Source organism: Chiloscyllium plagiosum, unplaced genomic scaffold (genome assembly GCF_037043375.1).
Source record: "Chiloscyllium plagiosum isolate Xiang-an unplaced genomic scaffold, Cpla_swu_hap1 HiC_scaffold_7, whole genome shotgun sequence".
NCBI classification, from domain to species: Eukaryota; Metazoa; Chordata; class Chondrichthyes; order Orectolobiformes; family Hemiscylliidae; genus Chiloscyllium; species Chiloscyllium plagiosum.
In genome coordinates, this window is record NW_028270145.1 from 112,814,442 (window position 1) to 112,841,992 (window position 27,551).

General features: G+C 38.3%; 1 protein-coding gene across 3 annotated transcripts in view; it reads right to left on the bottom strand.

Moving 5' to 3' along the window:
• The window catches only part of LOC122551953 (anion exchange protein 3-like), a 313,611-nt gene that overhangs the window by 37,190 nt on the left and 248,870 nt on the right, over window positions 1–27,551 (bottom strand). For all 3 annotated transcript variants that reach the window (XM_087989369.1, XM_087989367.1, XM_087989368.1), the window contains exon 22: window positions 25,761–25,934. In XM_087989369.1, coding sequence (XP_087845495.1) covers window positions 25,761–25,934 — 174 coding nt within the window. The remainder of the gene's footprint in view (window positions 1–25,760; window positions 25,935–27,551) is intronic.

Here is a 27,551-nt window from a genome sequence, read left to right on the forward strand (position 1 = left end):
ATTAAACACTCACTCACAATAAACACTCACTCACAATAAACACTCACTCACATGAAACACTCACTTGCAATAAACACTCACTCACATTAAACCCTCACTCACAATAAACACTCACTCACAATAAACGCTCATTCACATTAAACATTAACTCGCATTAAACACTCACTCACAATAAACACTCACTCACAATAAACACTCACTCACAATAAACACTCACTCGCATTAAACGCTCACAATAAACACTCACTCACAATAAACACTCACTCACAATATACACTCACTCACAATAAACACTGACTCACAATAAACACTCACTCACATTAAACACTCACTCGCATTAAATGCTCGCTCAGAATAAACACTCACGCACAATAAACACTCACTCAATAAACACTCACAATAAACACTCACTCGCAATAAACACTCACTCGCATTAAACGCTCACTCACAATAAACACTCAATCACAAGAAACATTCACTCACATTATACGCTCGCTCACAATAAACGCTCACAAGAAAAACTCATTCACATTAAACACTCACTCAAATTAAACGCTCACTCACATTAAACACACACACATTAAACACTCACACATTAAATGCTCACTCACAATAAACACTCACACACAATAAACACTCTCTCAAAATCACTTGCTCACAATAAACACTCACTCGCAATAAACACTCACTCGCATTAAATGCTCACTCACAATAAACACTCAATCACAAGAAACATTCACTCACATTATACGCTCGCTCACAATGAACGCTCACAAGAAACACTCATTCACATTAAACACTCACTCAAATTAAACGCTCACTCACAATAAACACTCACACACAATAAACACTCACTGAAAAAACACTCCCTCGCAATAAACACACACTCGCATTAAACGCTCATCACAATAAACACTCACTGACCAGATACACTCACTCACATTAAACGCTCATTCACAATAAACGCTCACTCACAATAAACACTCACTCACAATAAACACTCACATTAAACACTCACACACAATAAACACACTCACAATAAACACACTCACAATAAACACACTCACATTAAACACTCACTCACAATAAACACACTCACAATAAACACACTCACAATAATCACTCACTCACAATAAACACTCACTCACAATAAACACACTCACAATAAACACTCACTCACAATAAACACTCACTCACAATAAACACTCACTCACATTAAACACTCACTCACATTAAACAGTCACACATTAAACACTCACTCTCATTAAACACTCACTTGTATTAAACGCTCACTCACATTAAACAAACACAATAAACACTCACTCATACTAAACACTCACTTGCATTAAACACTCACTCGCATTAACACACACACAATAAACACTCACTCACATGAAGCGCTCACTCACAATAAACACTCACTCACAATAAACACTCACTCACAATAAACGCTCACTCGCATTAAACGCTCACTCACAATAAACACTCACTCACAATAAACACTCACTCACAATAAACACTCACTCACAATAAACACTCACTCACAATAAACACTCACTTAATAAACACTCACTCACAATAAACACTCACTCACAATAAACACTCACTTAATAAACACTCACTCACAATAAACACTCACTCACAATAAACACTCACTCACAATAAACACTCACTCACAATAAACACTCACGTTAAACGCTCAATCACTATAAACGCTCACTCACATTAAACGCTCACTCACATTAAACGCTCACTCACATTAAACGCTCACTCACAATATACACTCACTCACAATAAACACTCACTCGCAATAAACACTCACTCACATTAAACGCTCACTCACATTAAACACTCACTCACAATAAACACTCACTCACATTAAACGCTCACTCACATTAAACACTCACTCACAATAAACACTCACTCACAATAAACACTCACTCGCAATAAACACTCACTCACAATAAACACTCACTCGAAATAAACACTCACTCGCATTAAACACACACTCACAATAAACACTCACTCACATTAAACACTCACTCACAATAAACACTCACATTAAACGCTCACTCACATTAAACACTCACTCACAATAAACACTCACTCACATTAAACACTCAGTCACAATAAACACTCACTCACATTAAACGCTCACTCACATTAAACGCTCACTCACATTAAACACTCACTCACAATAAACACTCACTCGCAATAAACACTCACTCACATTAAACGCTCACTCACATTAAACACTCACTCACAATAAACACTCACTCACATTAAACACTCACTCGCAATAAACACTCACAATAAACACTCACTCACAATAAACACTCACTCACAATAAACACTCACATTAAACACTCACTCGCAATAAACACTCACTCACAATAAACACTCACTCGCAATGAACACTCACTCACATTAAACGCTCACTCACATTAAACACTCACTCACATTAAACACTCACTCACATTAAACGCTCACTCACATTAAACACTCACTCACATTAAACGCTCAGTCACATTAAACACTCACTCACATTAAACACTCACTCGCATTAAACGCTCACTCACAATAAACATTCACTCGCAATAAATACTCACACATTAGACGCTTGCTCACAATAAACACTCACTCACATTAAACACTCACGTTAAACGCTCAATCACTATAAACGCTCACTCGCATTAAACGCTCACTCACAATAAACGCTCACTCACAATAAACACTCACTCACAATAAACACTCACTCAATAAACACTCACACAATAAACACTCACTTGCATTAAACGCTCACTCGCATTAAACGCTCACTCGCATTAAACGCTCGCTCACCATAAACACTCACTCACAATAAACACTCTTTTAATAAACACTCACTAACAATAAATACTCACTCGCAATAAACACTCACTCACATTAAACGCTCACTCGCATTAAACGCTCGCTCACCATGAACACTCACTCACAATAAACACTCATTTAATAAACACTCACTAACAATAAACACTCACTCGCAATAAACACTCACTCACAATAAACACTCACTCGCATTAAACGCTCACTCACATTAAACGCTCACTCGCATTAAACACTCACTCGCATTAAATGCTCACTCAGAATAAACACTCACTCACATTAAACCCTCACTCACATTAAACCCTGAGTCGCATGAAACACTCACTCACATTAAACACTAACTCACATTAAACACTCACAATAAACACTCACAAAATAAATACTCACTCACATTAAACACTCACAATAAACACTCACAAAATAAATACTCACTCACATTAAACGCTCACTCACATTAAACACTCACTCACATTAAACACAGTCGCATTAAACGCTCACTGGCATTCAACGCCCACTCACGTTAAACACTCACTCACGTTAAACACTCACTCACCTTAAACACTAATTCACCATTCAACACTCACACACTGTAAACACTCACTCACATGAAACACTCACACAATAAACACTCACTTGCATTAAACACACTCACATTAAACGCTCACTCACATTACACACACTCACAATAAACACTCATTCACATTAAACACTCACAATAAACACACACAATAAATACTCACTCACATTAAACGCTCACTCACATTAAACGCTCACTCACATTAAACACACAGTCGCATTAAACGCTCACTCGCATTCAACACTCACTCACATGAAACACTCACTCACATTAAACGTTCACTCACGTTAAACTCTCACTCACCTGAAACACTCACAAACTGTAAACACTCATTCGCATGAAACACTCACTCAGAATAAACACTCACTTGCATTAAACACACTCACATTAAACGCTCACTCACATTAAACACTCACTCACATTAAACACTCACTCACATTAAACACTCACTCGCAGCAAACACTCACTTACATTAAATACTCACTCTCATTGAACGCTCACTCACATTAAACGCTCACTCACAATGAACACTCACTCATAATAAACACTCACTCGCATTAAACACTCACTCGTCTTAAACACTCACTCACATTAAACGCTCACTCACATTAAACACTCACTCACATTCAACACTCAGTCACATTAAACGCTCACTCGCATTAAACGCTCACTCGCATTAAACTCACACTCACGTTAAACACTCACTCACCTTAAACACTCACTCACTTTAAACACTCACTCACTTTAAACACTCACTCACATTAAACACTCACTCGCATTAAACACTCACTCGCATTAAACACTCACTCACAATGAACACTCACTCACAATAAACACTCACTCGCATTAAACACTCACTCGCATTAAACACTCACTTGCATTAAACACTCACTCACATTAAACGCTCACTCACAATAAACACTCACTCACATTAAACACACACTCGCATTAAACACTCACTCACATTAAACGCTCACTCGCATTAAACGCTCACTCGCATTAAATACTCACTCGCATTAAACACTCACTCACATTAAACGCTCACTCGCATTAAACGCTCACTCGCATTAAATACTCACTCACATTAAACGCTCACTCACAATAAACACTCACTCACATTAAACACACACTCGCATTAAACACTCACTCACATTAAACGCTCACTCGCATTAAACGCTCACTCGCATTAAATACTCACTCGCATTAAACACTCACTCACATTAAACACTCACTCGCATTAAACACTCACTCGCATTAAACACTCACTCACAATGAACACTCACTCACAATAAACACTCACTCGCATTAAACACTCACTCGCATTAAACACTCACTAGCATTAAACACTCACTCACATTTAACGCTCACTCACATTAAACACTCACTCACAATAAACACTCACTCACAATAAACACTCACTCGCATTAAACACTCACTTGCCTAAAAAACGAACTCACATTAAACGCTCACTCACATTAAACACTCACTCACATTCAACACTCAGTCGCATTAAACGCTCACTCGCATTAAATGCTCACTCAAGTTAAACACTCACTCACCTTAAACACTCACTCACTATAAACACTCACTCACTTTAAACACTCACACACTGTAAACGCTCACTCACATTAAACACCCAGTCGCATTAAACGCTCACTCATGTTAAACACTCACTCACATTAAACACTAATTCACCATTAAACACTCACTCATTTTATACACTCACTCACAATAAACACTCACTCACATTATACATTCACTCACATTAAACACTCACTCATATTAAACACTCACTCACAATAAACACTCACTCACATTAAACACTAAGTCGCATGAAACACTCACTCACATTAAACACTCACTCACATTCAACACTCACTCACATTCAACACTCAGTCGCATTAAACGCTCACTCGCATTAAACGCTCACTCGCATTAAACACTCACTCGCATTAAACACTCACTCGCATTAAACACTCACTCGCATTAAACACTCACTCACATTACACACTCGCTCGCATTAAACACTCACTCGCATTAAACACTCACTTGCATTAAACACTAAGTCGCATGAAACACTCACTCACATTAAACACTCACTCACATTAAACACTCACTCACATTAAACACTCAGTCGCATTAAACGCGCACTCGCATTAAACACTCACTCGCATTAAACACTCACTCGCATTAAACACTCACTCACATTACACACTCGCTCGCATTAAACACTCACTCGCATTAAACACTCACTTGCATTAAACGCTCACTCACAATGAACACTCACTCACAATAAACACTCACTCGCATTAAACACTCACTCGCATTAAACACTCGCATTAAACACTCACTCACATTAAACGCTCACTCACATTAAACGCTCACTCACATTAAACGCTCACTCACATTAAATACTCACTCACATTAAACGCTCACTCGCAGTAAACACTCACTCGCATTAAACACTCACTCACATTGAACGCTCACTCACATTAAACGCTCACTCACTTTAAACACTCACACACTGTAAACACTCACTCACATTAAACTCTCACTTGCATTAAACCCTCACTCACATTAAACACCCAGTCGCATTAAACGCTCACTCATGTTAAACACTCACTCACATTAAACGTTCACTCGCGTTAAACTCTCACTTACCTTAAACACTCACTCACATTAAACACTAATTCACCATTAAACACTCACTCATTTTATACACTCACTCACAATAAACACTCAGTCACAATAAACACTCACTCACATTAAACACTAAGTCGCATGAAACACTCACTCACATTACACACTCGCTCGCATTAAACACTCACTCGCATTAAACACTCACTTGCATTAAACACTAAGTCGCATGAAACACTCACTCACATTAAACACTCACTCACATTAAACACTCAGTCGCATGAAACACTCACTCACATTAAACACTCACTCACATTAAACACTCAGTCGCATTAAACGCTCACTCGCATTAAACACTCACTCGCATTAAACACTCACTCACATTACACACTCGCTCGCATTAAACACTCACTCGCATTAAACACTCACTTGCATTAAACGCTCACTCACAATGAACACTCACTCACAATAAACACTCACTCGCATTAAACACTCACTCGCATTAAACACTCGCATTAAACACTCACTCACATTAAACGCTCACTCACATTAAACGCTCACTCACATTAAACGCTCACTCACATTAAATACTCACTCACATTAAACGCTCACTCGCAGTAAACACTCACTCGCATTAAACACTCACTCACATTGAACGCTCACTCACATTAAACGCTCACTCACTTTAAACACTCACACACTGTAAACACTCACTCACATTAAACTCACTTGCATTAAACCCTCACTCACATTAAACACCCAGTCGCATTAAACGCTCACTCATGTTAAACACTCACTCACATTAAACGTTCACTCGCGTTAAACTCTCACTTACCTTAAACACTCACTCACATTAAACACTAATTCACCATTAAACACTCACTCATATTATACACTCACTCACAATAAACACTCAGTCACAATAAACACTCACTCACATTAAACACTAAGTCGCATGAAACACTCACTCACATTAAACACTCACTCACATTAAACGCTCACTCGCATTAAACGCTCACTCGCATTAAACACTCACTCGCATTAAACACTCACTCGCATTAAACACTCACTCACATTACACACTCGCTCGCATTAAACACTCACTCGCATTAAACACTCACTTGCATTAAACGCTCACTCACAATGAACACTCACTCACAATAAACACTCACTCGCATTAAACACTCACTCGCATTAAACACTCGCATTAAACACTCACTCACATTAAACGCTCACTCACATTAAACGCTCACTCACATTAAATACTCACTCACATTAAACGCTCACTCGCAGTAAACACTCACTCGCAGTAAACACTCACATTGAACGCTCACTCACATTAAACGCTCACTCACATTGAACGCTCACTCACATTAAACGCTCACTCACAATGAACACTCACTCACAATAAACACTCACTCGCATTAAACACTCACTCGCATTAAACGCTCACTCACAATGAACACTCACTCACAATAAACACTCACTCGCATTAAACACTCACTCGCATTAAACACTCGCATTAAACACTCACTCACATTAAACGCTCACTCACATTAAACGCTCACTCACAATGAACACTCACTCACAATAAACACTCACTCACAATAAACACTCACTCGCATTAAACACTCACTCGCATTAAACGCTCACTCACAATGAACACTCACTCACAATAAACACTCACTCGCATTAAACACTCACTCGCATTAAACACTCACTCGCATTAAACACTCACTCGCATTAAACACTCGCATTAAACACTCACTCACATTAAACACTCACTCGCATTAAACACTCGCATTAAACACTCACTCACATTAAACGCTCACTCACATTAAACGCTCACTCACATTAAATACTCACTCACATTAAACACTCACTCGCAGTAAACACTCACTCGCATTAAACACTCACTCACATTGAACGCTCACTCACATTAAACGCTCACTCATAATGAACACTCACTCACAATAAACACTCACTCGCATTAAACACTCACTCGCGTTAAACACTAACTCACATTAAACGTTCACTCACGTTAAACTCTCACTCACCTGAAACACTCACACACTGTAAACACTCATTCGCATGAAACACTCACTCAGAATAAACACTCACTTGCATTAAACACACTCACATTAAACGCTCACTCACATTAAACACTCACTCACATTAAACACTCACTCGCAGCAAACACTCACTTACATTAAATACTCACTCTCATTGAACGCTCACTCACATTAAACGCTCACTCACAATGAACACTCACTCATAATAAACACTCACTCGCATTAAACACTCACTCGTCTTAAACACTCACTCACATTAAACGCTCACTCACATTAAACACTCACTCACATTCAACACTCAGTCACATTAAACGCTCACTCGCATTAAACGCTCACTCGCATTAAACTCACACTCACGTTAAACACTCACTCACCTTAAACACTCACTCACTTTAAACACTCACTCACTTTAAACACTCACTCACATTAAACACTCACTCGCATTAAACACTCACTCGCATTAAACACTCACTCACAATGAACACTCACTCACAATAAACACTCACTCGCATTAAACACTCACTCGCATTAAACACTCACTTGCATTAAACACTCACTCACATTAAACGCTCACTCACAATAAACACTCACTCACATTAAACACACACTCGCATTAAACACTCACTCACATTAAACGCTCACTCGCATTAAACGCTCACTCGCATTAAATACTCACTCGCATTAAACACTCACTCACATTAAACGCTCACTCGCATTAAACGCTCACTCGCATTAAATACTCACTCACATTAAACGCTCACTCACAATAAACACTCACTCACATTAAACACACACTCGCATTAAACACTCACTCACATTAAACGCTCACTCGCATTAAACGCTCACTCGCATTAAATACTCACTCGCATTAAACACTCACTCACATTAAACACTCACTCGCATTAAACACTCACTCACATTAAACACTCACTCACAATGAACACTCACTCACAATAAACACTCACTCGCATTAAACACTCACTTGCCTAAAAAACGAACTCACATTAAACGCTCACTCACATTAAACACTCACTCACATTCAACACTCAGTCGCATTAAACGCTCACTCGCATTAAATGCTCACTCAAGTTAAACACTCACTCACCTTAAACACTCACTCACTATAAACACTCACTCACTATAAACACTCACTCACTTTAAACACTCACACACTGTAAACGCTCACTCACATTAAACACCCAGTCGCATTAAACGCTCACTCATGTTAAACACTCACTCACATTAAACACTAATTCACCATTAAACACTCACTCATTTTATACACTCACTCACAATAAACACTCACTCACATTATACATTCACTCACATTAAACACTCACTCATATTAAACACTCACTCACAATAAACACTCACTCACATTAAACACTAAGTCGCATGAAACACTCACTCACATTAAACACTCACTCACATTCAACACTCACTCACATTCAACACTCACTCACATTCAACACTCAGTCGCATTAAACGCTCACTCGCATTAAACGCTCACTCGCATTAAACACTCACTCGCATTAAACACTCACTCGCATTAAACACTCACTCGCATTAAACACTCACTCACATTACACACTCGCTCGCATTAAACACTCACTCGCATTAAACACTCACTTGCATTAAACACTAAGTCGCATGAAACACTCACTCACATTAAACACTCACTCACATTAAACACTCACTCACATTAAACACTCAGTCGCATTAAACGCGCACTCGCATTAAACACTCACTCGCATTAAACACTCACTCGCATTAAACACTCACTCGCATTAAACACTCACTCACATTACACACTCGCTCGCATTAAACACTCACTCGCATTAAACACTCACTTGCATTAAACGCTCACTCACAATGAACACTCACTCACAATAAACACTCACTCGCATTAAACACTCACTCGCATTAAACACTCGCATTAAACACTCACTCACATTAAACGCTCACTCACATTAAACGCTCACTCACATTAAACGCTCACTCACATTAAATACTCACTCACATTAAACGCTCACTCGCAGTAAACACTCACTCGCATTAAACACTCACTCACATTGAACGCTCACTCACATTAAACGCTCACTCACTTTAAACACTCACACACTGTAAACACTCACTCACATTAAACTCTCACTTGCATTAAACCCTCACTCACATTAAACACCCAGTCGCATTAAACGCTCACTCATGTTAAACACTCACTCACATTAAACGTTCACTCGCGTTAAACTCTCACTTACCTTAAACACTCACTCACATTAAACACTAATTCACCATTAAACACTCACTCATTTTATACACTCACTCACAATAAACACTCAGTCACAATAAACACTCACTCACATTAAACACTAAGTCGCATGAAACACTCACTCACATTACACACTCGCTCGCATTAAACACTCACTCGCATTAAACACTCACTTGCATTAAACACTAAGTCGCATGAAACACTCACTCACATTAAACACTCACTCACATGAAACACTCAGTCGCATGAAACACTCACTCACATTAAACACTCACTCACATTAAACACTCAGTCGCATTAAACGCTCACTCGCATTAAACACTCACTCGCATTAAACACTCACTCGCATTAAACACTCACTCACATTACACACTCGCTCGCATTAAACACTCACTCGCATTAAACACTCACTTGCATTAAACGCTCACTCACAATGAACACTCACTCACAATAAACACTCACTCGCATTAAACACTCACTCGCATTAAACACTCGCATTAAACACTCACTCACATTAAACGCTCACTCACATTAAACGCTCACTCACATTAAACGCTCACTCACATTAAATACTCACTCACATTAAACGCTCACTCGCAGTAAACACTCACTCGCATTAAACACTCACTCACATTGAACGCTCACTCACATTAAACGCTCACTCACTTTAAACACTCACACACTGTAAACACTCACTCACATTAAACTCACTTGCATTAAACCCTCACTCACATTAAACACCCAGTCGCATTAAACGCTCACTCATGTTAAACACTCACTCACATTAAACGTTCACTCGCGTTAAACTCTCACTTACCTTAAACACTCACTCACATTAAACACTAATTCACCATTAAACACTCACTCATATTATACACTCACTCACAATAAACACTCAGTCACAATAAACACTCACTCACATTAAACACTAAGTCGCATGAAACACTCACTCACATTAAACACTCAGTCGCATTAAACGCTCACTCGCATTAAACGCTCACTCGCATTAAACACTCACTCGCATTAAACACTCACTCGCATTAAACACTCACTCGCATTAAACACTCACTCACATTACACACTCGCTCGCATTAAACACTCACTCGCATTAAACACTCACTTGCATTAAACGCTCACTCACAATGAACACTCACTCACAATAAACACTCACTCGCATTAAACACTCACTCGCATTAAACACTCGCATTAAACACTCACTCACATTAAACGCTCACTCACATTAAACGCTCACTCACATTAAATACTCACTCACATTAAACGCTCACTCGCAGTAAACACTCACTCGCATTAAACACTCACATTGAACGCTCACTCACATTAAACGCTCACTCACAATGAACACTCACTCACAATAAACACTCACTCGCATTAAACACTCACTCGCATTAAACGCTCACTCACAATGAACACTCACTCACAATAAACACTCACTCGCATTAAACACTCACTCGCATTAAACACTCGCATTAAACACTCACTCACATTAAACGCTCACTCACATTAAACGCTCACTCACAATGAACACTCACTCACAATAAACACTCACTCACAATAAACACTCACTCGCATTAAACACTCACTCGCATTAAACGCTCACTCACAATGAACACTCACTCACAATAAACACTCACTCGCATTAAACACTCACTCGCATTAAACACTCACTCGCATTAAACACTCGCATTAAACACTCACTCACATTAAACACTCACTCGCATTAAACACTCGCATTAAACACTCACTCACATTAAACGCTCACTCACATTAAACGCTCACTCACATTAAATACTCACTCACATTAAACGCTCACTCGCAGTAAACACTCACTCGCATTAAACACTCACTCACATTGAACGCTCACTCACATTAAACGCTCACTCATAATGAACACTCACTCACAATAAACACTCACTCGCATTAAACACTCACTCGCGTTAAACACTAACTCACATTAAACGCTCACTCACATTAAACACTCACTCACATTCAACACTCAGTCGCATTAAATGCTCACTCGCATTAAACACTCAGTCGCCTTAAACACTAACTCACATTAAACACTCACACACATTAAACACTCACATTAAACACTCACTCACAATAAACGCACACTTACATTAAACACTCACTCGCAGTTCACACTCACTCACATTAAACACTCACTCGCACTAAACACTCTCACAACAAACACTCACTCACATTAAACACTCACAATAAATACTCACAAAATAAATACTCGCTCACATTAAACGTTCACTCACATTAAACGTTCACTCACATTAAACACTCACTCACATTAAACACTCACTCACATTAAACGCTCACTCACATTAAACGCTCACTCACATTAAACACTCACTCACATTAAACGCTCAGTCACATTAAACACTCACTCACATTAAACACTCACTCGCATTAAACGCTCACTCACAATAAACATTCACTCGCAATAAATACTCACACATTAGACGCTTGCTCACAATAAACACTCACTCACATTAAACACTCACGTTAAACGCTCAATCTCTATAAACGCTCACTCGCATTAAACGCTCACTCACAATAAACGCTCACTCACAATAAACACTCACTCACAATAAACACTCACTCAATAAACACTCACTCAATAAACACTCACTTGCATTAAACGCTCACTCGCATTAAACGCTCACTCGCATTAAACGCTCGCTCACCATAAACACTCACTCACAATAAACACTCTTTTAATAAACACTCACTAACAATAAACACTCACTCGCAATAAACACTCACTCACATTAAACGCTCACTCGCATTAAACGCTCGCTCACCATGAACACTCATTCACAATAAACACTCACTCGCATTAAACACTCACTCGCATTAAACACTCGCATTAAACACTCACTCACATTAAACGCTCACTCACATTAAACGCTCACTCACATTAAATACTCACTCACATTAAACGCTCACTCGCAGTAAACACTCACTCGCATTAAACACTCACATTGAACGCTCACTCACATTAAACGCTCACTCACATTGAACGCTCACTCACATTAAACGCTCACTCACAATGAACACTCACTCACAATAAACACTCACTCGCATTAAACACTCACTCGCATTAAACGCTCACTCACAATGAACACTCACTCACAATAAACACTCACTCGCATTAAACACTCACTCGCATTAAACACTCGCATTAAACACTCACTCACATTAAACGCTCACTCACATTAAACGCTCACTCACAATGAACACTCACTCACAATAAACACTCACTCACAATAAACACTCACTCGCATTAAACACTCACTCGCATTAAACGCTCACTCACAATGAACACTCACTCACAATAAACACTCACTCGCATTAAACACTCACTCGCATTAAACACTCGCATTAAACACTCACTCACATTAAACACTCACTCGCATTAAACACTCGCATTAAACACTCACTCACATTAAACGCTCACTCACATTAAACGCTCACTCACATTAAATACTCACTCACATTAAACGCTCACTCGCAGTAAACACTCACTCGCATTAAACACTCACTCACATTGAACGCTCACTCACATTAAACGCTCACTCATAATGAACACTCACTCACAATAAACACTCACTCGCATTAAACACTCACTCGCATTAAACACTCGCATTAAACACTCACTCACATTAAACACTCACTCGCATTAAACACTCGCATTAAACACTCACTCACATTAAACGCTCACTCACATTAAACGCTCACTCACATTAAATACTCACTCACATTAAACGCTCACTCGCAGTAAACACTCACTCGCATTAAACACTCACTCACATTGAACGCTCACTCACATTAAACGCTCACTCATAATGAACACTCACTCACAATAAACACTCACTCGCATTAAACACTCACTCGCGTTAAACACTAACTCACATTAAACGCTCACTCACATTAAACACTCACTCACATTCAACACTCAGTCGCATTAAATGCTCACTCGCATTAAACACTCAGTCGCCTTAAACACTAACTCACATTAAACACTCACACACATTAAACACTCACATTAAACACTCACTCACAATAAACGCACACTTACATTAAACACTCACTCGCAGTTCACACTCACTCACATTAAACACTCACTCGCACTAAACACTCTCACAACAAACACTCACTCACATTAAACACTCACAATAAATACTCACAAAATAAATACTCGCTCACATTAAACGTTCACTCACATTAAACGTTCACTCACATTAAACACTCACTCACATTAAACACTCACTCGCATTAAACACTGACTCGCATTAAACACTCACTCACAATAAACACTCACTCACAATAAACACTCACTCGCACTAAACACTCTCACAACAAACACTCACTCACATTAAACACTCACAATAAACACTCACAAAATAAATACTCGCTCACATTAAACGTTCACTCACATTAAACGTTCACTCACATTAAACACTCACTCACATTAAACACTCACTCACATTAAACACTCACTCGCATTAAACACTGACTTGCATTAAACACTCACTCACAATAAACACTCACTCACAATAAACACTCACTCACAATAAACACTCACTCACATTAAACACTCACAATAAACACTCACTCACATTAAACACTCACATTAAACACTCACTCACAATAAACACTCACTCACATTAAACACTCACTCACAATAAACACTCACATTAAACACTCACAATAAACACTCACTCACAATAAACACTCATTCACAATAAACACTCACTCACAATAAACACTCACAATAAACACTCACTCACATTAAACACTCACAATAAACACTCACTCACAATAAACACTCACATTAAACACACACTCAGAATAAACACTCACTCACATTAAACACTCACTCAGAATAAACACTCACTCACATTAAACACTCACTCACAATAAACACTCACTCACAATAAACACTCACTCACAATAAACACTCACTCACATTAAACACTCACTCACATTAAACACTCACTCACAATAAACACTCACATTAAACACACACTCAGAATAAACACTCACTCACATTAAACACTCACTCAGAATAAACACTCACTCACATTAAACACTCACTCACAATAAACACTCACTCACAATAAACACTCACTCATATTAAACACTCACTCACATTAAACACTCACTCACAATAAACACTCACTCACATTAAACACTCACATTAAACACTCATTCACAATAAACATTCACTCACATTAAACACTCACTCACAATAAACACTCACTCACAATAAACACTCACTCACATTAAACACTCACTCATAATAAACACTCACTCACATTAAACACTCACTCACAATAAACACTCACTCACATTAAACACACACTCAGAATAAACACTCACTCACATTAAACACTCACATTAAACACTCACTCACAATAAACACTCACTCACATTAAACACTTACTCACAATAACACTCACTCACAATAAACACTCACATTAAACACTCACTCACAATAAACACTTACTCACAATAACACTCACTCACAATAAACACTCACATTAAACACTCACTCACAATAAACACTCACTCACATTAAACACTTACTCACAATAACACTCACTCAGAATAAACACTCACACAATAAACACTCACTCACATTAAACACTCACTCACAATAAACACTCACTCACATTAAACACTCACAATAAACACTCACTCACAATAAACACTCACTCACAATAAACACTCACTCACATTAAACACTCACTCACAATAAACACTCACTCACATTAAACACTCACTCACAATAAACACTCACTCACAATAAACACTCACTCACAAGAAACACTCACTCACATGAAACTCTCACTCGCATTAAACACTCACTCACATTAAACACTCACTCACAATAAACACTCACTCACAATAAACACTCACTCACATTAAACACTCACTCACAATAAACACTCACTCACATTAAACACTCACTCACATTAAACACTCACATTAAACACTCACTCACATTAAACACTAACGTTAAACGCTCAATCACTATAAACGCTCACTCGCATTAAACGCTCACTCACAATAAACACTCACTCAATAAACACACACAATAAACACTCACTCGCATTAAACACTCACTCACAATAAACACTCACTCACATTAAACACTCACTCACAATAAACACTCACTCACAATAAACACTCACTCACAATAAACACTCACTCACATGAAACTCTCACTCGCATTAAACACTCACTCACATTAAACACTCACTCACAATAAACACTCACTCACAATAAACACTCACTCACATTAAACACTCACTCACATTAAACACTCACTCACAATAAACGCTCACTCACAATAAACACTCACTCACAATAAACACTCACTCACAATAAACACTCACTCACATTAAACACTCACTCACATTAAACACTCACTCACAATAAACACTCACTCACAAGAAACACTCACTCACATGAAACTCTCACTCGCATTAAACACTCACACACAATAAACACTCACTCACATTAAACACTCACATTAAACACTCACTCACATTAAACACTAACGTTAAACGCTCAATCACTATAAACGCTCACTCGCATTAAACACTCACTCACAATAAACGCTCACTCACAATAAACTCTCACTCACATTAAACACTCACTCACAATAAACACTCACTCACATTAAACACTCACTCACAATAAACACTCACTCACATTAAACACTCACTCACAATAAACACTCACTCACATTAAACACTCACATTAAACACTCACTCACATTAAACACTAACGTTAAACGCTCAATCACTATAAACGCTCACTCGCATTAAACACTCACTCACAATAAACGCTCACTCACAATAAACACTCACTCACAATAAACACTCACTCACATTAATCACTCACTCGCATTAAACACTCACATTAAACACTCACTCACAATAAACCCTCACAATAAACACTCACTCACATTAAACACTCACATTAAACACTCACTCACAATAAACACTCACTCACAATAAACACTCACAATAAACACTCACTCACATTAAACACACACTCAATAAACACTCACAATAAACACTCACATTAAACACTCACTCACAATAAACACTCACTCACATTAAACATTCACATTAAACACTCACTCACAATAAACACTCACTCACAATAAACACTCACAATAAACGCTCACTCACAATAAACACTCACTCACATTAAACCCTCACTCACATTAAACCCTGAGTCGCATGAAACACTCACTCACATTAAACACTAACTCACATTAAACACTCACAATAAACACTCACAAAATAAATACTCACTCACATTAAACACTCACAATAAACACTCACAAAATAAATACTCACTCACATTAAACGCTCACTCACATTAAACACTCACTCACATTAAACACAGTCGCATTAAACGCTCACTGGCATTCAACGCCCACTCACGTTAAACACTCACTCACGTTAAACACTCACTCACCTTAAACACTAATTCACCATTCAACACTCACACACTGTAAACACTCACTCACATGAAACACTCACACAATAAACACTCACTTGCATTAAACACACTCACATTAAACGCTCACTCACATTACACACACTCACAATAAACACTCATTCACATTAAACACTCACAATAAACACACACAATAAATACTCACACACATTAAACGCTCACTCACATTAAACGCTCACTCACATTAAACGCTCACTCACATTAAACACTCACTCGCATTAAACGCTCACTCGCATTCAACACTCACTCACATGAAACACTCACTCACATTAAACGTTCACTCACGTTAAACTCTCACTCACCTGAAACACTCACTGTAAACACTCATTCGCATGAAACACTCACTCAGAATAAACACTCACTTGCATTAAACACACTCACATTAAACGCTCACTCACATTAAACACTCACTCACATTAAACACTCACTCGCAGCAAACACTCACTTACATTAAATACTCACTCTCATTGAACGCTCACTCACATTAAACGCTCACTCACAATGAACACTCACTCATAATAAACACTCACTCGCATTAAACACTCACTCGTCTTAAACACTCACTCACATTAAACGCTCACTCACATTAAACACTCACTCACATTCAACACTCAGTCACATTAAACGCTCACTCGCATTAAACGCTCACTCGCATTAAACTCACACTCACGTTAAACACTCACTCACCTTAAACACTCACTCACTTTAAACATTCACTCACTTTAAACACTCACTCACATTAAACACTCACTCGCATTAAACACTCACTCGCATTAAACACTCACTCACAATGAACACTCACTCACAATAAACACTCACTCGCATTAAACACTCACTCGCATTAAACACTCACTTGCATTAAACACTCACTCACATTAAACGCTCACTCACAATAAACACTCACTCACATTAAACACACACTCGCATTAAACACTCACTCACATTAAACGCTCACTCGCATTAAACGCTCACTCGCATTAAATACTCACTCGCATTAAACACTCACTCGCATTAAACACTCACTCGCATTAAACACTCACTCACATTTAACGCTCACTCACATTAAACGCTCACTCACAATGAACACTCACTCACAATAAACACTCACTCACAATAAACACTCACTCGCATTAAACACTCACTTGCCTAAAAAACAAACTCACATTAAACGCTCACTCACATTAAACACTCACTCACATTCAACACTCAGTCGCATTAAACGCTCACTCGCATTAAATGCTCACTCAAGTTAAACACTCACTCACCTTAAACACTCACTCACTATAAACACTCACTCACTTTAAACACTCACTCACTTTAAACACTCACACACTGTAAACGCTCACTCACATTAAACACCCAGTCGCATTAAACGCTCACTCATGTTAAACACTCACTCACATTAAACACTAATTCACCATTAAACACTCACTCATTTTATACACTCACTCACAATAAACACTCACTCACATTATACATTCACTCACATTAAACACTCACTCATATTAAACACACACTCACAATAAACACTCACTCACATTAAACACTAAGTCGCATGAAACACTCACTCACATTAAACACTCACTCACATTCAACACTCACTCACATTCAACACTCAGTCGCATTAAACGCTCACTCGCATTAAACGCTCACTCGCATTAAACACTCACTCGCATTAAACACTCACTCGCATTAAACACTCACTCGCATTAAACACTCACTCACATTACACACTCGCTCGCATTAAACACTCACTCGCATTAAACACTCACTTGCATTAAACACTAAGTCGCATGAAACACTCACTCACATTAAACACTCACTCACATTAAACACTCAGTCGCATGAAACACTCACTCACATTAAACACTCACTCACATTAAACACTCAGTCGCATTAAACGCTCACTCGCATTAAACACTCACTCGCATTAAACACTCACTCGCATTAAACACTCACTCACATTACACACTCGCTCGCATTAAACACTCACTCGCATTAAACACTCACTTGCATTAAACGCTCACTCACAATGAACACTCACTCACAATAAACACTCACTCGCATTAAACACTCACTCGCATTAAACACTCGCATTAAACACTCACTCACATTAAACGCTCACTCACATTAAACGCTCACTCACATTAAACGCTCACTCACATTAAATACTCACTCACATTAAACGCTCACTCGCAGTAAACACTCACTCGCATTAAACACTCACTCACATTGAACGCTCACTCACATTAAACGCTCACTCACTTTAAACACTCACACACTGTAAACACTCACTCACATTAAACTCTCACTTGCATTAAACCCTCACTCACATTAAACACCCAGTCGCATTAAACGCTCACTCATGTTAAACACTCACTCACATTAAACGTTCACTCGCGTTAAACTCTCACTTACCTTAAACACTCACTCACATTAAACACTAATTCACCATTAAACACTCACTCATTTTATACACTCACTCACAATAAACACTCAGTCACAATAAACACTCACTCACATTAAACACTAAGTCGCATGAAACACTCACTCACATTAAACACTCACTCACATTAAACACTCAGTCGCATTAAACGCTCACTCGCATTAAACACTCACTCGCATTAAACACTCACTCGCATTAAACACTCACTCACATTACACACTCGCTCGCATTAAACACTCACTCGCATTAAACACTCACTTGCATTAAACGCTCACTCACAATGAACACTCACTCACAATAAACACTCACTCGCATTAAACACTCACTCGCATTAAACACTCGCATTAAACACTCACTCACATTAAACGCTCACTCACATTAAACGCTCACTCACATTAAATACTCACTCACATTAAACGCTCACTCGCAGTAAGCACTCACTCGCATTAAACACTCACATTGAACGCTCACTCACATTAAACGCTCACTCACATTGAACGCTCACTCACATTAAACGCTCACTCACAATGAACACTCACTCACAATAAACACTCACTCGCATTAAACACTCACTCGCATTAAACGCTCACTCACAATGAACACTCACTCACAATAAACACTCACTCGCATTAAACACTCACTCGCATTAAACACTCGCATTAAACACTCACTCACATTAAACGCTCACTCACATTAAACGCTCACTCACAATGAACACTCACTCACAATAAACACTCACTCACAATAAACACTCACTCACAATAAACACTCACTCGCATTAAACACTCACTCGCATTAAACGCTCACTCACAATGAACACTCACTCACAATAAACACTCACTCGCATTAAACACTCACTCGCATTAAACACTCGCATTAAACACTCACTCACATTAAACACTCACTCGCATTAAACACTCGCATTAAACACTCACTCACATTAAACGCTCACTCACATTAAACGCTCACTCACATTAAATACTCACTCACATTAAACGCTCACTCGCAGTAAACACTCACTCGCATTAAACACTCACTCACATTGAACGCTCACTCACATTAAACGCTCACTCATAATGAACACTCACTCACAATAAACACTCACTCGCATTAAACACTCACTCGCGTTAAACACTAACTCACATTAAACGCTCACTCACATTAAACACTCACTCACATTCAACACTCAGTCGCATTAAATGCTCACTCGCATTAAACACTCAGTCGCCTTAAACACTAACTCACATTAAACACTCACACACATTAAACACTCACATTAAACACTCACTCACAATAAACGCACACTTACATTAAACACTCACTCGCAGTTCACACTCACTCACATTAAACACTCACTCGCACTAAACACTCTCACAACAAACACTCACTCACATTAAACACTCACAATAAATACTCACAAAATAAATACTCGCTCACATTAAACGTTCACTCACATTAAACGTTCACTCACATTAAACACTCACTCACATTAAACACTCACTCGCATTAAACACTGACTCGCATTAAACACTCACTCACAATAAACACTCACTCACAATAAACACTCACTCGCACTAAACACTCTCACAACAAACACTCACTCACATTAAACACTCACAATAAACACTCACAAAATAAATACTCGCTCACATTAAACGTTCACTCACATTAAACGTTCACTCACATTAAACACTCACTCACATTAAACACTCACTCACATTAAACACTCACTCTCATTAAACACTGACTTGCATTAAACACTCACTCACAATAAACACTCACTCACAATAAACACTCACTCACAATAAACACTCACTCACATTAAACACTCACAATAAACACTCACTCACATTAAACACTCACATTAAACACTCACTCACAATAAACACTCACTCACATTAAACACTCACTCACAATAAACACTCACATTAAACACTCACAATAAACACTCACTCACAATAAACACTCATTCACAATAAACACTCACTCACAATAAACACTCACAATAAACACTCACTCACATTAAACACTCACAATAAACACTCACTCACAATAAACACTCACATTAAACACACACTCAGAATAAACACTCACTCACATTAAACACTCACTCAGAATAAACACTCACTCACATTAAACACTCACTCACAATAAACACTCACTCACAATAAACACTCACTCACAATAAACACTCACTCACATTAAACACTCACTCACATTAAACACTCATTCACAATAAACACTCACATTAAACACACACTCAGAATAAACACTCACTCACATTAAACACTCACTCAGAATAAACACTCACTCACATTAAACACTCACTCACAATAAACACTCACTCACAATAAACACTCACTCACAATAAACACTCACTCATATTAAACACTCACTCACATTAAACACTCACTCACAATAAACACTCACTCACATTAAACACTCACATTAAACACTCATTCACAATAAACACTCACTCACATTAAACACTCACTCACAATAAACACTCACTCACAATAAACACTCACTCACATTAAACACTCACTCATAATAAACACTCACTCACATTAAACACTCACTCACAATAAACACTCACTCACATTAAACACACACTCAGAATAAACACTCACTCACATTAAACACTCACATTAAACACTCACTCACAATAAACACTCACTCACATTAAACACTTACTCACAATAACACTCACTCACAATAAACACTCACATTAAACACTCACTCACAATAAACACTTACTCACAATAACACTCACTCACAATAAACACTCACATTAAACACTCACTCACAATAAACACTCACTCACATTAAACACTTACTCACAATAACACTCACTCAGAATAAACACACACAATAAACACTCACTCACATTAAACACTCACTCACAATAAACACTCACTCACATTAAACACTCACAATAAACACTCACTCACAATAAACACTCACTCACAATAAACACTCACTCACAATAAACACTCACTCACAATAAACACTCACTCACATTAAACACTCACTCACAATAAACACTCTCTCACATTAAACACTCACTCACAATAAACACTCACTCACAATAAACACTCACTCACAAGAAACACTCACTCACATGAAACTCTCACTCGCATTAAACACTCACTCACATTAAACACTCACTCACATTAAACACTCACTCACAATAAACACTCACTCACAATAAACACTCACTCACATTAAACACTCACTCACAATAAACACTCACTCACATTAAACACTCACTCACATTAAACACTCACATTAAACACTCACTCACATTAAACACTAACGTTAAATGCTCAATCACTATAAACGCTCACTCGCATTAAACGCTCACTCACAATAAACACTCACTCAATAAACACACACAATAAACACTCACTCGCATTAAACACTCACTCACAATAAACACTCACTCACATTAAACACTCACTCACATTAAACACTCACTCACAATAAACACTCACTCACAATAAACACTCACTCACAATAAACACTCACTCACATGAAACTCTCACTCGCATTAAACACTCACTCACATTAAACACTCACTCACAATAAACACTCACTCACAATAAACACTCACTCACATTAAACACTCACTCACATTAAACACTCACTCACAATAAACGCTCACTCACAATAAACACTCACTCACAATAAACACTCACTCACATTAAACACTCACTCACATTAAACACTCACTCACAATAAACACTCACTCACAAGAAACACTCACTCACATGAAACTCTCACTCGCATTAAACACTCACACAATAAACACTCACTCACATTAAACACTCACATTAAACACTCACTCACATTAAACACTAACGTTAAACGCTCAATCACTATAAACGCTCACTCGCATTAAACACTCACTCACAATAAACGCTCACTCACAATAAACTCTCACTCACATTAAACACTCACTCACAATAAACACTCACTCACATTAAACACTCACTCACAATAAACACTCACTCACATTAAACACTCACTCACAATAAACACTCACTCACATTAAACACTCACATTAAACACTCACTCACATTAAACACTAACGTTAAACGCTCAATCACTATAAACGCTCACTCGCATTAAACACTCACTCACAATAAACGCTCACTCACAATAAACACTCACTCACAATAAACACTCACTCACATTAAACACTCACTCGCATTAAACACTCACATTAAACACTCACTCACAATAAACACTCACAATAAACACTCACTCACATTAAACACTCACATTAAACACTCACTCACAATAAACACTCACTCACAATAAACACTCACAATAAACACTCACTCACATTAAACACACACTCAATAAACACTCACAATAAACACTCACATTAAACACTCACTCACAATAAACACTCACTCACATTAAACATTCACATTAAACACTCACTCACAATAAACACTCACTCACAATAAACACTCACAATAAACACTCACTCACAATAAACACTCACAATAAACGCTCACTCACAATAAACACTCACTCACATTAAACACTCACATTAAACACTCACTCACAATAAACACTCACTCACATTAAACACTCACATTAAACACTCACTCACAATAAACACTCACTCACAATAAACACTCACAATAAACGCTCACTCACAATAAACACTCACTCACATTAAACACTCACTCACAATAAACACTCACTCACATTAAACACTCACTCACAATAACAATCACTCACAATAAACACTCACTCACATTAAACACTCACTCACAATAAACACTCACTCACATTAAACACTCACATTAAACACTCACTCACATTAAACACTAACGTTAAACGCTCAATCACTATAAACGCTCACTCGCATTAAACACTCACTCACAATAAACGCTCACTCACAATAAACACTCACTCACAATAAACACTCACATTAAACATTCACTCACAATAAACACTCACTCACAATAAACACTCACTCACAATAAACACTCACAATAAACACTCACTCACATTAAACACACACTCAATAGACACTCACACAATAAACACTCACTCACATTAAACACTCACTTACAATAAACACTCACTCACATTAAACACTCACTCACAATAACAATCACTCACAATAAACACTCACTCGCATTAAACACTGACTCACAATAAACACTCACTCACAATAAACACTCACTCACATTAAACACTCACTCACAATAAACACTCACTCACAATAAACACTCACTCACAATAAACACTCACTCACAATAAACACTCACTCACATTAAACACTTACTCACGAAGCTCACTCACCACCATCAGTTCCCGCTCTTTGAAAACTTTTGGCAGCAGGTATCGCCGTGTAGGCACCGTCAGGATTAGGAAAAACGGGAATGCTAGGGAGATAATGGTGGACTTGATCACCCAAAGAACAACGATGCAGATTAACTGGATCATGGTGAAGAGGTTCATCCTCCACGTTTTCACCTGCAGGTAAGCAGGAGGTGGTTACATGAAAACAATTGGATTGTTTTTGAGTGAAACCATTCAAGAGACAGTAACATCCAGGTAACACCACCGGACTAGCAATTAACATTCCCGATATTGAGGAAGTCCAGAACCAGGTGTCACAGTCTAATAAGGGAGAAGCCATTCCGGACTGAGATGAGGAAGAATTTCTTCACTCAGGGAGCTGTGAACCTGTGGAATTCTCTTCCACAGGAAGCTACTGGGGTCAGTTCATTAGATATATTCAAGAGGGAGCTAGACCTGGTCCTTGCGGCTGAAGGGATTAACAGGTTTTGAGGAGAGAGTGGGAATGGGATACTAGATCAGCCATGATCATATTGAATGGTGAAGCAGGCTCAAAGGGCCGAATGGCCGACTCCTGCACCTATTTTCAATATTTCTATGTTTCAAATCCCAGCATGGAAAGGGGGATAACTTAAATTCAGTTTCAGTGTTGCTGAAAATGAGCACATTTTATGGAAGCTTTTTGTCTTGCATTGATCAGGACACATTGCAAGAACAGCATGTCAAGGGGAAAACCAACATTTACATAGCATGAGAGAGTATACAGAGAACATAGAAGAGTACAGCACAGGAAAGCGCCCTTCGGCCCACCATGTTGTGCTGAACATGACGCCAAATTAAACTAATCCTTTCTGCCTGCCCTTGGCCCATATCCCTCCATTCCTTGTATATTCATGTGCTTGTCTAAAAGCCCCTTGAACAGCCCTATCTGCCTCCATCACCATCCCTGGCACACTCCTACCACTCTCTGCGTAAAAAGCTTCCCCCTCACATAGGGATTCTGGGTAATCCAAGGTGGAGGATGGGAAACATTTCTGGCTGTAACAAGCTGCTCCTTTTTTGAGGTATTTTAGGTGTTGGAGGTGATTTTCTGGAATTCCAGGGGCAGTAACCACTGTTTTATATGCTGTTGCATTGTTTGGAACTTTAGAGAAAAAAAAATCAAAACAACAGCAGTTGTAAAAGGGAGAAGAACAGACAAAGGAAGCACATGGTGAGGTCATTGCAGGAGAGAGAGAGAGAGAAAGAGAAAGAGAAAGAGAAAGAGAAAGAAAGAAACCCACATTGCTAACTGACAGAACAGTGAACCTGTGCAGTTACCACCTTTGTTGTTTGAATTGATGTATCGCTGGACATCGGAGTGTGTCTGGGAAAAGTAAAAAACAGTGAAATTCACAACTGACCTTGGAAGAACTTGTTTGGGAGAGGTCACAGCACAGAAACAGATAAGTGAATGTTTTGAGCATGGCCTTAAAATAAGTCTGCAATAGTGAGTAGAGTGGGTTATTTCTTGATTATATGTTTTATTGAGCTATGTCCCTTGATTAAACTTAAAATGTAAGCCATAAGTATTAATTTAACCTTGGGAGCAGTGTTTTGTACAGGAATAAGATGGTGCTATTTTCTGCGTCTGTAGATTGAAAGAAACAAAAATGGCCTTTAGTAGAGTGATATGCTCTTCTTGTCGGGTATGGGAGTTTAGGGAGAGTTTACATGTTACTGAGGATTATATCTGCAATAAATGCCGTTGTTTGTGAATCGTATCAGATCGAATGGATCAATTGGAGAGGC